The 16,293-nt window shown below is 40.8% G+C and overlaps 1 protein-coding gene across 4 annotated transcripts in view; it reads left to right on the top strand.

Annotated features, from left to right (window-relative positions):
• Nucleotides 1-16,293, top strand: part of CYB5R4 (cytochrome b5 reductase 4) — a 147,759-nt gene that overhangs the window by 73,271 nt on the left and 58,195 nt on the right. For all 4 annotated transcript variants that reach the window (XM_083177124.1, XM_083177125.1, XM_083177122.1 and 1 more), the window contains exons 8-9: nucleotides 6,185-6,278; nucleotides 12,300-12,329. In XM_083177124.1, the coding sequence (XP_083033250.1) occupies nucleotides 6,185-6,278; nucleotides 12,300-12,329 (124 nt within the window). The remainder of the gene's footprint in view (nucleotides 1-6,184; nucleotides 6,279-12,299; nucleotides 12,330-16,293) is intronic.

The following is a 16,293-nucleotide window of genomic DNA, read 5'->3' as shown; positions in this document are numbered from 1 at the left end:
CTGTAGACTCCTCCATCTGTCCTGAGGTACACCTATTTCAAGGACTATCTCACACCAGGTTTCTTGACTATAGTAAAATGTATCTGAGAATACCATATATTTCTTATCAATTATTAATATATTATGTACTTCAAAATACATAGATATAGACACAGTATTCCCCACAAGCAGGGAGTCCTCTACACATGTGCATTATCCTCTCCTTAGGTGTTTTATTTACTCCATACCCCTTTCAACGGCATCTAACCCTAGGTCTCTGCAACGCTCTAATAATTGTTTCTGAACCAATAGTTTATAATATACTTGTCATTTAGGTATTGTGTTAGGCACTGCCGGACCCTTGTGGTGCCATTTATTTAGAGTCTCTAATTTGGCGCAGCATATTCCATTCCGCTTCACAAATTCCATATAAATAGTAATAAATAATAATTTTACGTAACTTTCTATATACAGATACACACCAAACGATTATCAGCAATCTTATAGTAGCCAGAGACACCTGTTCCTATATATATGTTCATGTATGTGTGTATATATGTATGTATGTAGGTGTAATACATATATATATATATATATATATATATATATTACACACACACACACACACACACACACACACACACACACACAGAAAAGAGGTGTGCTATATCAAAAGGTGGCTATTAAAATTCAATAAATCAGTAATAGATAAAAACAAACATTTTCCAATATGTGTGAATTCAGCAGCATTTTCAAAATATGCCACATAAAAGATCAATCCATAGCCCAACGTGTTTCGTCCTTCAGGGCTTCATCAGGGGCAATGAATAAATCTAGAGGCAATAAATCCTCTAATGAGAGTGACGATGGTGTGTCCTTTAGTACAATGTAGTAATATACCGGTATTGTTGTTATTGGTGCAGTAATTTTGGGGCAATTAAAAAAAAAGTGACTCTAAATCAATTTAATATTTGGTGTGACCACCCTTTGCCTTAAGAAGAAGCATCAAGTCTTCCTGGTAATTTGCACACCGTATTTGTGGACCTAGGCTTTCTCAAATCCTTCTGTCTCTTAATGCAATTCCTTAAAGATTCAATAAGGTTGAGATCAGGGTTCTGTGTGATCCATGTGATCAGGACTCCTTGTTCTTTAATGAAGATGGTTCTTAATGAGATTGGCTGTATGTTCGCTTTCCTGCTGCAGGGAAAATTTGGAGCCAACCAAAGGTCTACCTGATGATATTGCATGGTGAATAAGTACCTATCTATAATTGTGCATATGCACAACTGCATTTTGAATCAGCCAAATATTAACTTTTGACTGATCAGTCCAGAGCACCTGCTGCCATTTTTTTAACCTGTTACTATGTTTTTGTGCATAATTGAGTCACTTAGCCTTGTTTTCACATCGAAGGGATGGCTTTTTGGCCTCACTACTTCCATGAGCAGGAGATGGGTGTACCTGGGACCCACATGTTTCTGACCGTTCCGAGCTGATGGCACTGCTGAACAGCTTCCTATTTCAAAGGGAAGTAAGCGTGTAGTGTTTTATATCTGATACACTAAGGGGGTTATTCAAATCCATTCGGTCCTCTGTGCATTCGCATGTTCACGTTTCTGTACATGTGCAGATGTAGGGCGCGTGCACCCACAGCGACTTGAGGTGGGCAGGGGGCGCCGGGCTGCCCCATTACCATATGGGAACACCCAGCGTTCCATGGGCGTTCCCATGGTAATGACTGTGACGCTGGGGGCGGGCAGCGGACATCACCAGATGTCAGCTACCTGCCCATATCTGTGCCAGCGTGCACGCATTTGTAAGTGACTTAAAAGTGACTTTTTTTATGCGTGCACGAACCACATCTTTCGATGGTCGGCTGTTACTCGAGGCATGCAAATGAATGTTTATGCAACATCGCAGTGCCGGTAAGCGAACCGGCACTGCAAGGCGTTCATCCGCCAGGGCGAATTCGCAGCCTTGCAAATCAACCAGAATAACCCCCTAAATGTCATTGTCCGACCACTGTATCTAATGACTATCAACATTGCCTGATTCTTTGAGCTTTTTCAAAAGAGCTTGAGCAGTACATCTTAAAACCCTCTGCTTTGAAATCTTAACATGTGATTGAGCTCAAGAGTGGTAACAAACTTGAAAGACAATGTAGGAAGTATAACCTGGTAGAGGATAAGCTAAAACTAATCAAATATATTAAAGTATAATAGTACACACCTGTAGCCTAGCATGTGACATCATAGCAGCACACGATAGGCTAGTTCAACTTTTCGGTGCTGTGGAAAGTACCAAAATGCTTTGCAAACCAGCATGTACAAATCTATCCAGCACAAATAGTAATTGCCATGTACTGTAGTGAGGAATGTTGTTGCAGCTAATAACAAAACTTTGCAGCTAAAGTATCCTCCATCCAGTTTGGAATCCCAACTGTGCCATGAAATGAGTGTTGAGGTTCAAACCTTCAAATTTTATCTGTCTGTCTTCATGGACCAGCTTTTACCTAATGGGATGTACAGTAAGTAGAAGATGGTGCTGAAATAATCTAAAGGTTACATCCCACCACCTGTGACCTGAACCCTGACTCAACCAAGTTTGTAATAGAATTTTTAGACATCATTTGCATTGTATTTGCAAAAATAGTACAATGCTCTTTGCGGTTAGTCTTCTTAAAACTCTAATTTAAATTTCGACTGGTATCAAACCTTCCCTTTTTTTTGCTATTCAGCTGGGAGCCTGACTGTCAATGAGATTTATGACCCATTCCAGTCAGGATTCATGAGAAGACATGACTTTAAAGCAGCCCTGGTGTATGTGTTTAATGGTCTTCTAGTGGCAAGAGACAGATATCAATCTTAATCTGTCAATATCTCTCTGCAGCATTGGATATCGTGGACTATGGGATTGCAACTGAGTACCTAACAACAAAATCCTGTGTACTCAATGCCTCAGTTCCTAGCTGGTTCCTTTGTCACAGGCAGGACATAGACCATTTTTTCTGGAGTATATTCATCATCACCAATACCAGTGCCATGTGGTTTTCCACAATGTTTTACATGATCTCCCATGCTTTTTGTAGTATACATGCTACTACTGTCTACCACTGCTATGCAGATGATATGCAACGGCACCTGTCCTTTGCTCCTGGTACTAAGAAGTTGAACCCAATGCCAACCTTAAATTGCTGTCTAGCGGCACTCCAGGAATGGTGGAATGCCAGTAGGATATCATTGAATCCCTATAAAACAGAAGTGCTTATGATTGGCACTTACCATACAAGGATAATAATACAGCTTGTCCATCCAACTGTATTTATGCTTGAGAGTTATAAAACGCCTCAACATGCTGGTGTTGTCCTGGATTGTAACGTAACCCTTTAAATATCAGCTACAATCCTATACTCATTCTTTCATCTCCAAACATAGCCAGAATAAAACACATATTTACCTCCAAAGGTCTCTGCCTAACATCATACATTTGTATTATCATGCTTAAACTACTGCAATGCCCTCTACCTGGGCCTCTCAGCAAAAGAATTGCACAGCTAGCTTGCAGCTGTTATAAAATACAGCTGCCAGGCTTTTTATTCAGTCTTGTTCCTCCTACACAGCACCCATTCTAAACTATCTTCACTGGCTGCCTGTAAGATGGTGAAAGTATTTCAAGATTGGTTTACACAGTGGTGTAACAATGATGGGTGCAGGGAGTGCAGTTGCTATGGGGCCCGGAGGGTCAGGGGGCCGAGGCCAAGCTTTTTTTTAACTTTTTTTAATGCTGCTGGCAGTGGTAGGATGGCAGCACCTCTGTCCTGTATCCCAGTGACAGCGCAGCACTGTAGAATGTGGTCCAGCTCTTCCTGCCTCAGTCTCTCGGGCCCCTCTCTCCTGGGGCTCAATGTCACTCTCTAGTGACCAGCCCCGGCGTGAAATACAAAAGCGCCTGTACTTTGCAGCTTCCGGCGCTGCTGACAGGAGGCGGAGCAGTTGGGACTCGGGAGATCCGACTGTGAACTTTGGAGACCCGGCACGGCAGAGATCAGGCGGGGCGGACTGGACATCTGATAGAGCAAGAGATAGCGTCATCTATCCTGGGGGTGTTTGTGTGTGTGTGTGTGTGTGTACAGAGTGGCACCTTTACTGGCGGAGGGGGTTGTACACAGTGGCACCTTTACTGGCGGAGGGGGTTGTACACAGCGGCACCTTTACTGGTGGAGGGGGTTGTACACAGCGGCACCTTTACTGGTGGAGGGGTTTGTACATAGTGGCACCTTTACTGGCATGTGGGGGTGTGTGTTTGTACAGAGTGGCACCTTTTATTGGAGGGGGAAAGGTACTAAAAGGTACATTCCTGACACTCTCCCCCCTGTATCGCTGTACGCGTCCTCCCGACCGGTTCATACCCCCACTATCCACGTCGGCGTGGAGTTGATTTTATAAAGCGAAGCGAGCCACCAAGCCCGAAGCGTGGCGAGCACACGCGGAATATACGTTAAGTAATCCGTGTCCCCTCACTGCGCTCGCCACGCTTTGGGCTCGGTGGCTCGCTGTGCTAGTCAAACTTTATAAAATCAACTCCATGCCGACATGGATAGTGGGGGTATGAACAGGTCGGGAGGACGCGTACCGCATCCGCTCGCCACGCTTTGGCCTGACTAGTGGGGGTGTGCAAGGATGGAATAGCATGCAAATCGGCAGAAAATCGGCCGCTAAATCGCATCCGATAGTTGCATGCGATTTGTAGTTGATTTTGCAGGCGCCGTGATAATACACAAGTACCTAAAAGTCCAGTCGTCCTCAGGGTCCCTCTTAATAACTCTACTGAGTTATTACACTGAGGTGGATTTGAAGTCTACATCCGCTGCATGCAGACCTAGTTTAAGGAACTCCAGCTAAGTCTCTAGGCTTTATACCCATCCTGCAGGAAATATCCTAGTATTATCTTAAAAGATATTTCTTTTAGTGTCTGTGAAGCTGGATGTAGCACTCTGTTCACATGATATAAATTATCCAAAATGACAAGATTCCCGTTCACAATTATGGACACAATAGCCCAAACAACTTACTAGACAGATTCGATAAGACATACTGCTAGCAGGAACATATATTTATTATAATCAGTTTGCCTAAACACTGGCTACACTTCCCACTCACTATATCTTCCACACCAGGTCAAAGGTAAAAGACAGCTGGCACTTAGAATGGAACTATATTTCTAACCGGTGTCTAAATGTCTGTAAAAACACTAATCCTAATAAAAAGTACAAATAAAAAAGCCATTTGGTTATATGTATACAAAATGGAGTTTATACATGAACAAAATGGTGTCCAAAAGTACGTAAAAATATCACCCTATACACCCGCTCGGGTGCTGAACGGATGTACCGCGATGTGTGCTGAGCGATCGTGCTTAAGCATGTCGCTCAGCAAGAGAGTCGGCTCTCCCCGTATGTACGTGGCTTTAGTTCTCTGTTCTATTTATTTTGTATGTTTTGTGTTTTTTTTTTTTAATTCATAATATAAAGCATTTTGAGTCCTATTTGAGAAAAGAGCAATATACTGTAAATAACCACATTGATATTATGCTAATGTAAACAGTCTGTACCAAAATACTCTTAATTTGTAGCAATATGTGTTTTCTACTATGTTTTGAATACTGAATATGAATACATTAGTATTCTTATAAATGCTCATTCTAAAGCTACAGCATCTTGAGATAAATTAGAAATTCTAGAAAAAGATTGTACAGAATGAATCATCCTTTCAGTATGTAGAGCTTTGTGGAGGCGGAGGGGTAAGGGATTTGAGCTTGATTTGAGCAAATATATATACTGATATTTTCTTTAAAATGTAAATGAGACTCTTCAGATACACAATAGCACGTATGCTATTGCCCTATAAATAGCACCAATAATTGATTGCTATAACTGAATGTATGTCACGAAAAAGTAACAGAAATGCCAGTGATCCCTTACATTTTGAGTACTTCCAGTTATCTCCCTTCAGATCTGTGGCATGCAGTATTTGCTGTTGCTATGGGCCCGATTCAGGGCCGCATGCAATGCCGGTATTCTTGAAGGTGAATGATTTTTGTCTTCTGCACTTGTCCAAAAGTCCCACAAACATTTATGGTGCATGCGTTATGTAAGGTGTATGCAGATGATATTTTTAAAAGTATTTTTGTTTTTTTTCTTCAACAGAACATGAATTCAGACCAGGTCACAGTTGACTGCCAAGAGAACATCCTCAGAGGAGAAATAACTGTAGGAGATTATTCTTATCTCTTGCTTATTGGTATGCTCAGCGTTTTTTCTTAACTAAATTAATCTGCTAGCAGAACATATTATAGTTACAGGAATTAATATATAGTTGACATGAATCTAAAGCTGGTTACACACCTAAAGATTTATCTGCCTGGTGGGAACAAAAATATCGTAATGTTTGGAAGTATTTGATAGTTAACCATTTGTTCCCACACACTGGAAGAGAGACGATTGTTTTTTGGATATATTGGTTAAATCCTTTAGATTTCTGAATAATGGGCTCCAGTATTTTAGGTAAATGCCACCCCGATAGAGCCGTATGCATGCACAGTCAATCGATAATAGATAAATCTTTAGGTATGTACCCAGCTTTAGTTTGCAGACCCTTAGTAGGGATGATGAATTTTTTTTTTAAGGTAAATATGTCCGTATACAGTGCAGGACCTCCGGTTCCCCCTCACAATAAATTATAATGCACTTGGAGGCATTTAAATAGCATAATTTGGCCAATAATGTTTCTGAATTTGCAGAACCGAAGCAAGTGTTCTTTTTCCACTTATTTTTTAAAACAATGGCATCGCATAAAATTTTTTGGGCCACAAAATTATCTAAGACTTTGGGAGAAATGTAATAGGATGAGAGAATCAGAAAGTGAGAGATTTGGTAAGAAATCTTTTTTTTGAAGCGGCAATTATTTACACTGCAAAACCAGTTTGCTTTTGCAGTGTAAATGATTGCCATTTAAAAAAAATATCTCATCCAATTAAATTTCACCCTTTACTTTGGTGAAAAACATTTAATACCATTTGTTCACTGCTGATAAAGAAAAATATATTTTTAATAAACTTACCTTCTGTTATCCACTAATAGCCTTATTTATGGTTACCCACTATTATGTGGCTCACGGAAAATTCTCCACTATTTCATGCACTTTTCCCGTGTCTCGTGCTGCAAAATTACCATGATGCGATAAGGATTTCCTATATTACAAGTGAAGGAAAACCCAGAAATTACTGCATATCTAGCACCTCTTTCTTAACCTTTTTGTGCGTAGTTTGTTCCTCATCAATGGTACTAGTAAAAAACACTGGACTTCAGAGCTCATAAAAGTAATAATGATAATTGTCATCCTTCCTGCCAAACCAAGCTGCAGATATATATCCTATTAGGATACAGAATAAGGAGACATAAGTGTCAACTTGTCTAAAGTCAGTCATGCACAGTTTATATTACAATAAAAATAGATTATTATTTTATCTGTCATTACTGTACATAATATTTTACCACCGTGATGTGAACTTCCCCATTGCTGGTGTTAGACTACCATTAGTACTTAATATACAGTATATTGATTAGTCTCATCCTCATATATCTGTACTACTGAGATTTTTATTTTCTTATCCAGATATAAACATCAGCATATATATTGGGTGAATTTCATTGACTGAATCATGTTAATGTTGTTATTAAAGTAGTTAGAATTGCCACCTCTCAGAGTTGGGGTCATGCATTTCTTAATTAGACCAGCCACCTAGTTCCGCCTAATCATGAGAGTGTTTACAAATGCTGAGCATCATTACATGCATTTATTCCCTAAACATGTATCTCATTTGCATCGCTATGCAAATAAGGTTTAAAAGAAGACTTTGCTGATTAAAATGACATGCAGCATGACTAGATTTGGTGTTTGATTGCAGCTGTATTTGAATACGAAATATTAAGGGTGAATTTTTTTTACGAATACGATATATTGTATTCGTATTCTTAATACGAATGAATACGACTGCATACAGCTGTTTCAGCCGTATGCAAATTCGTGTTCCGGAGGATTATTTACAAAGCAGACAAATACGACTGCTTTGTAAACCCCCGATGGCGTATTCCTTTGTATATACGGCCGCTAATATGAATTCGTATAAGCAGTCTGCACGGATCAGTCAGATCTGTGCAGGCTGCACTGTGTACAAAAAATAGAAAAATAAATAAAAATGGCGTGGGGTCCCCCCCCCACGGCCGTAACCAGCACCAGGCTGAAAGAGCCGGGGCTGGTAATAAAAAAATCAGGAAACACGGCAAATAGGGGTTCCCCGATTTTATTTATTTTTTTTAAACCAGGCTCCGGGGCTGGTTCCCAAAATATGGTGGACAAAATGAGTAGGGGTCCCCCGTATTATAAGAACCAGCCCCAGGCCCAACCAGCCAGCAGGGTAATGTAGCAGCCGGGGGACACTTATTATATAAGGTCCCACGCCAAAACATTCACCCTACCGACCAGTCAGCCTGGCCAGGGGTCCTGGGGCAGTGGGGACCCTGCCAATAAAGGGGTTCCCCCCCTCCAGGACTTACCTGACCAGATTGAAGCCTGGTGCTGTCCCTGGTGACCCTGGGCTGTTGTCACCAGGCTGATTAAGTGTAAAAAGAAACAATTGGGTTTTGCTGTGGAACTATGAGTCCCAGCAAGCCTGGAACGCAAACTGGGACTTGGAGAACCACAAGTCTTAGCATGCGGCCCATTAATGGGCTTGCTGTGACTTTTAGTTCCACAGCAAAACCAATAGTTAAATAAAAACACACTGACACATTAGTAAAATAAAACTTTAATACATACATACTGATACTTGCCTATCTTGAGCCCGTAGGTAGCCCTCTTTCCTTGCCCGGGGGTCCTGGTGCTCTGGGTCTGGTGTAGGGGAACCTGTGGAAGGAAATTATACTTACAAGTGTCCTATGGACCTCTTCCATCCTGAAGTAGTCCACGGCTCTTGGCAAAAAAACAAGGCTGGTTGGGCCTGCGGCTGGCTCTTAAAATACGTGGGACCCCTACTCATTTTGTCCCCCGTATTTTGGGAACCAGCCCCGGCCCTGCAGCCTGGGGCTGGTTTTAAAAAATCGGGAACCCCTATTTGCCGGGTTTCCTGATTTTTTTTTTAATTTATTTTTTTTTATTACCATCCCCGGCTCTTTCAGCCTGGTGCTGGTCACGGCCGTGGGGGGGACCCCAATGCCGTTTTTTAAGTGTATTTTTTTATTTTTCCAAATTTTTTTTTACACTGAAGCCTGCACGGATCTGACTGATCCGTGCAGGCTTCTGCCAAATACGACAGGAAAATCAAGTGTATTTTCATGGCGTATTTGCCCGGCCATTCGCGTCCGTTTTTCAATACGGCCGCTTAGTAAATCAGGAATCGCCATTCTTTTGAATGGAGATTCCGGTCATATTCTATCGATGGTGTATTCATTCTTATTTGTAAATACAAATGTCCCATCAATACGAATACGAAAATTCGTATTTTTGGCATAATAAATATTTTCCTATGAAAATACGATTTTTTTTTTTCACGAATTCATCTTAGTATATTTCCCCCTAAGTGTTTTCCTGGAAAACACTTACCATAGCAGCATTCCATAATCAGATACAGCTGCAATATAGATTTAAAGGACTTATGCCTTTCAATATGCATTCTGTGAATACTAGAGAACACTCAGGGCAGGTGTTCCAATTCAAGCTGAAGTAGCCTCGGGCCTTCAAAACATATTGAAAGGCACAATAAGTACTACAAATTTATACACTTAATTTTAAGGATAAGTTTAGGATGTGGGGCCCCCCTGAGTTAGTGTAGTCTGGATACTTTTGGGTGGCACATTATAATCCTTAATTTAGCACTTCAATTTTTTTTTTTATTAATGCAACACTTTTTAGTACATGTAATTTTCCTATGTAATACTCTTTAACACATAGCTTTTGCTTTGTTGCTTTTAACTCTTACTAACATCTTGGCCTCTAACTAGTGTGGTCATCGGATGGCTGGCCTAATTGCCATGTCCCATGCTCTGGACTTGTACTTAGTGTTAGGTACCCACCAGAGATGAGGTTGCCTGGACGCTGGGTGGTGCGACGGTATTTTTTGGTATTGATTTTGTTCTATGTTAGATTTGTTGATTTTAATATCACTCTGATTAGCAGTACTTTGTACTATAGTAGTGGGCATCAGCATTATATTTTCTTTTTCTCTGTGGAACTACGTCTCGGCATGAGCACGTCTCATTATATTTGTAATTAGGGTGTGCAGACCAAGGTCCCCCTCTACCCTATACATTCCAATTGAAATGGCCTATCTATTTGCCTAAATATTTAAAGGCCTGTGTTAAATTTAGGGATCTCTTTGCCAATGATTGAGGTTCAAGTGAAATTGAAGTACAGTAAGTAGCCCCTTGAACTATGGGCAAACTTGATGTGGATCTGGAAGTGAATACAGATCTGCATGCTGACCTAAACTTTCACTTTTAATAAATCACACCATTAGATTAAGTCAGTGGTCCTCAAAGTATTTTTCTCTGGGACCCCATCAGACACTAAAAATAATGACAGGACCCCAGCAAGTTACTGCAGAAGCTCATTACATCACACATCACCAGACCGCACATACATGGCAGCTTTGTGGAGGCACAAAATCATGTGAGGAGTCTAAAATAACAGACCATTCAACAGATTTATTAGACTCCTTGCATCACTGATTGAGATTAAAAAAGTAATCAGCCTGATGGTCAGTAACATTGGGTTGCGACCCCATGCTGAGAAGGTCGGGACCAACTTTGGGGTCAGGACCCACTGTTTGAGAACCGCTGGATTAAGTAGATGCTGATTGTTACTCTGGAATCGATACAGGGGACCAGCATTTGGGATGCCGGCAGCCATAAGACCAACGGCGGCATTCCGATGCTGAAGTTCCCGACAAGTGGGTGGTAAGTATACCTACCCACCATACTCTTCCCCTTAGGATTAAATTTACTGAAGAGTGAGTTTATTGAAAAGAGAGATGTTAATCATACCTACTATTCAGATTGTAGCTATTATCATAGAAGGTGCTAGATAAGTTAATCATTTCTCATTTCATTAAAAAAACAAAACAACAAAAAATGAATTTTAGTATATTGACCCCCTAGTGCCTAAATCTAACCTTACCCCATAAGTGTTTGCACATAACCCTAACCCCCCTAGTGCCAAAACCTAACCATCATTATCCTCCACCCCCTCCACCATCCAAACATACTTGCAATTGAGGTTAGTCGGGATTCCAACGCCAATGTTATGGCCTGCTGTTATTTCAAATGTCAACATCCCGACCTACTGTGTGGTAACCTGCTACTGCATGTGTGTATGCTTTTTGCACCAAATTATTTAGTAAGACATCATATAAACCATCCAGTAACTGCAAATAATTTAGGATTTCTATCTGTGAGTTGTTTTTTTGCAGTATGCAAATATTTTCTGATCTTCTGTATAGGGACATCAATCTTGCTGCATTCATTTTTATTTTCCTCATGAGCTAAATTTATTTATTTTTACAATACTGTATTTTTCTAAAGCTCTGCATATAAACATGTTATTAAATGTCTCCGTAGATAAATTGCATTGTTTGTATTATGACCTGTGCTTTCATGAAAAACCTCTGCCTCTTGTTTTTGTGCTACTATTACATCTATATATAAAGCACATCTTCTCTAGTTCACTGCTTTCCATCCGCTGTTGAATAAATAGCTGCATTATTCATTTAGTTGATTGTTTTCATAAATATAAATTGCAATTGGATTATACACTACAGCACATATATTATTTTCTTTAGCTTATTACTGTATTACTTATATGAAACATACTCTACTACACTGTGCATGTGCTGCTATACTGCAAATTTCTGTTTCTAGGTATAAAAAACTATACTAAGATATATTTGTTGGTACTTCCTCATCTTTGCGGCCACCGCTTACACTACGGAACTTACGTAGCATCATCGTCCCCTGGCGGGCTTGGTGGCTCGCCACAACTACTTAAGGTAATAAATGGTGGCGTGGACACAGGGTGGTGGTGTGAAAGTACCTTTAGTTGTTGGAGACAGGGGGCCAGACCTCAGCAATTGCTTTCAGAATAGCGGCTAATGTAGCTGGCATAGCGGTGGCCGCAAAGATGAGGAAGTATCCATTTTTTTCTGTATATTATTGTTTACAATTGCCAGGAATGCAGATTTTACTATCCGTTGGTTTTCTTTTATTCTAGATTTAAGCCACACATTACAGGACTTTGAAGGTAATATCAGATGTTTTATATGTTTTTTTTTTTTTTTTTAAAGACATTTTATTTGAAATTTTTTCAATAATGTGCATCAGATGTTTATATGTTTTATAGCTTTAGCTGCAAAGATCTCATTATTGTAGCAATGCACTTGTGGTAGTATTTCTGAAACAAAATTAAGTAGGTTTGTATTGTCCTACAGGTTGAGTCTCCCTTATCCGTATATACCAAGAACCGAAATATTCTGAAAACTGTGCTTTTTCAGATTATTTCCTTTTTTGTTTGTTTTGGTTCCCCTCGCCTCTAATTTCATACTTACCTGATCCCCCCCCCCCCCCCCCACTCGCTCAATGCACCCCTGGGACCGGAGTTGCCGCTGAAGAGGATTCCAATGGATGCCAGGGGACCATTGGGGCTTGGCCAGGGGACTAGGCAAGTATGAAAAAAAAAATCCAAAATCTGTAAAAATCATTTATCCAAAATGCTTGTGGTCCCAATCATTTCGGGTAAGGGATACTCAACCTGTATTATAAATTTGTTTACTTGTATATTTTCCACAAGATTCATGGATTTTAATATGTGGCCTTTTGTCTAACACAGTACATTCCCTGTTTGCAATGTATTTATATAACAAGGAGAGATTAATTACACTGGACAACAAATGTTAACATTTTTTTTGGGGATCCTAAAAATCACATATGTTTATTAACTATTAGGGTGCTGAAAATGACAACTAAATTGAACTATTTGTTGCCGTTTTATAGTTATTGACATTTGTTGTTTTCCAAAACAATTAACTTAATATACATATACAACATCAACAAAAAAACAATTTATTGCTTTTTAATGCCGCTTTCGTTTTGCAAGTCGCTTATATGCTATTTCCGGGGCATCTCTGACGTGTCCAACAATAGTCTGCTAGCATTAAAGCTTTCGATTTCCCCTGGTATCCATCTCAGAAATATCCTGGGGAAAACGTAGACAGTGTTCATCACTAAAAACGCCACAGTTACAGATGGAGGAGCTCCCAGAAAGAGAAACTCACAGCCGCCTCCATCCACCGGAAGGGAGCACGCGTACATGAGACGCTCACGCGCCCCGTTCCGACAGACCCCTCTTCAGCTCCCCCCAATCCATGCACGTCTCCGTGAATTGGAGACAGCCAGTGAATTTCGTAATTGTGATCCAACAAAGATGCCCTCTTTGATTTTCGCTTCACTGAGCCTTGGAAACTTTTGCCTAAGGCAGGGGTGGATTAAGGGTGGGTGCGAAGGGGAGAGCGCCCCCCCCCCCCCCCCCAGACTGCCGCCAGTTCCTCTTCCACTACCGGGTGCAGGTTGGCAGAGGTATCGGTGACAGGGGCAGGACAGGAGCGCACACACCAGCGGCTGCGTGCTGATTTCATAGTGGTCACTGTGGTGGGAGCTGGAGGCTGAGTATGCACTGCGATGGGGTGAGTATACCAGGGGAGCCCAACACATATATACACAGCCCATGCAGGGGACTTATGGAAGCCACAGACAAAGCGCAGGCGAGGTCTGTGGTGTCAGCTGACTCCATCGCCGCCGCAGCCTCCTCTCTCTCGAGCCATAGCAGGTATAGAAAAAATTTATCCCACAGTTTCTCCTCTTTCTCTGCTGTACTTTTTACAGCTTGCTCCCAACCCTGCAAACCGCCAGAACCCTCCAGCTTAACCCCTCCACCGCTGGCATGGGCACTCAGTATGTGGCATGCCTGGTGGTGACAAGTCTCACAATGTGCCTACTCACTGCACCATATAATATACAGACGGCTCATATTATAGGAAGAATCCCGCTGTTATTAGACATGTTATAACTGCATACGTTTAACCCATTCCTATCTGCACATCTGTATGTGTGCCCATATACAACATGCAGCGACAGCTTATGGTCTGCGGCACCCACCTATACTTCACACCTGGTGATTAATGGGGTCTCCCCCCTTGATTTAGTATTATGCTGCATTGCAAAGTCAAGCAACTTAATCCGAGGGGTCAGGACTGGAGGAGGGAGGTTCAAGATTACGGTAAGGTACGGAGATGCCCTTTTGTATCCATTGCCTTCACAAAGTTCTTCATTAACCAAGTTTAATGTAAAGTGGTGGCAGCAATATGTTCTTTGAATCAACCAATGACACATGTTGTACATTCTTTACTCCTGGATCCATGGACTGTCAAATAGGCCACTCCCTGTATGTATTGGATAAGGCTCTTCTAAGGAAGTATCATGCTAAGGATTTTCAAAACTTGAACCAATAAACAATTTAAACATCATATTTGTGTCCAGCGCAATGAAATCAATACGAATTGGTTGTTTTTACGTAGGATATTTTTGGCTGTTGCCTAGTGTTGTTGCAAATTAAAAACTGTTGTGTAATAGAAATAATTGTAGTGTAGCATGCAGTTATACATACATACATACATACATACATACATACATACATACATACTTATTAGTTAATTTGCCACCAGGTCAGATGGGCAACTCTTTAGTAGAGAAATCATTAGTAGAATTAACCAAATTCCTCCAAAAAGGTGTATTGTTCACATGGCCACACATTGTAGTCCCCAATTTGGGTACTTATGTAGTATCTTAGAAATCGGATCGCATCGCATGCGACCAAATCGTATGCGATGCGATGGTCAAGATTTTTCCATAGGATTCAATGTTAAAATGGTCTGAGTCCATTTTAACATAGAATTCAATGGGAAAAAGGGGTCCTTTTCCTTTCTCCACTATCCAAGTGGGCATGGAGTTGGATATAAACCTGTAGCGAGCCACCGAGCCCGAAGCGTGGCGAGCGGACACAGAATACTTTTTAAGAAATATGCGTCCCCTCGCGGGGCTCGCTTCGCTCGCTGCGCTCGCCCTACTATATAAAATCAACTCTATGCCCACTTGGATAGTGGGGAAATGAACAGGACCTTCTTAACATTGAATCCTATGCAAAATCGCATCGAATCGCATCTGATTGTATGCCTTAAGGTAAGGCATACAATCACAAAATCGGCAGCCCAGATACTACATAAGTACCCCAATTTGTGCTAACCTAGTGAAACTGCACTAAAAAGGCCAAGCTGCAGTAAAGCATTGACCGTTAGGGGAGGAAAATTAATACACAGTAAACAACACAAAAATATTTCACACTCATAGTTGCTGGAGTGTTTTTTTTTTTTTTTTATGTTTTGAGTTCTGTGGTCTGCACTATGTGATCCAGAGGAGTCCGGGTACCTTTAATGCTCTCTCTCACTCGGCGTAGGAGCTGAGCGAGAGAGAGTGAGAGATGTAGGAAGGCTGGAGTGATTGAGCAATGTGAAAGTGAGTGTTACGTGTTAACACTATACGATATAGTCAGTGTTTTCCCATTGAAACCATGCAAACTATTTATTAACAGTTTATTATATAGCGCAGCAAATTCCATTGCAGTTTACAATTGGAAACAGTGATACAAGAAACTGGGTATTTACAGACAGTTAAAGGTAGGGAGGGCCCTGCTTGCCAGCTTACAATCTATGGGGATATAGTACATAAACAATGAATGATATCATGATGTCACCTGGCCATCATGGTATTTAACCCCTTCCTGACACAGCCAGTTTTTGCCTTCCTGACAGAGCCCTTTTTTTCAAATCTGACATGTATCACTTAAGTGGGGATAACTTTTTTTTGCTTTTACTTATCCCAGTGATTTTGAGATTGTTTTCTCGTGACACATTGTACTTCAAATTAGTGGTAAATTTGGGTCGATACAGTCTGTGTTTTTTTGTGAAAAATACCAAAATGTCGTAAAAAAATGGAAAATTTAGCAATTTGCAAAATGTTAAATTTTCTGCTTGTGAGACAAATAATCATACCACTCAAAATAGTTAATAACTAACATAGACCATATGTCTACTTTATGTTTCCATCATTATTTCAACTTCCTTTTAATTTTTTTGGACTCTAGGAGGCTTAAAATA

This window comes from Crinia signifera, chromosome 3 (assembly GCF_055691185.1).
Source record: "Crinia signifera chromosome 3, ASM5569118v1, whole genome shotgun sequence".
Taxonomy (NCBI): domain Eukaryota; kingdom Metazoa; phylum Chordata; class Amphibia; order Anura; family Myobatrachidae; genus Crinia; species Crinia signifera.
Note: the sequence above shows the minus strand (reverse complement) of the source record. Positions and strands in the feature narration are given on the sequence as shown.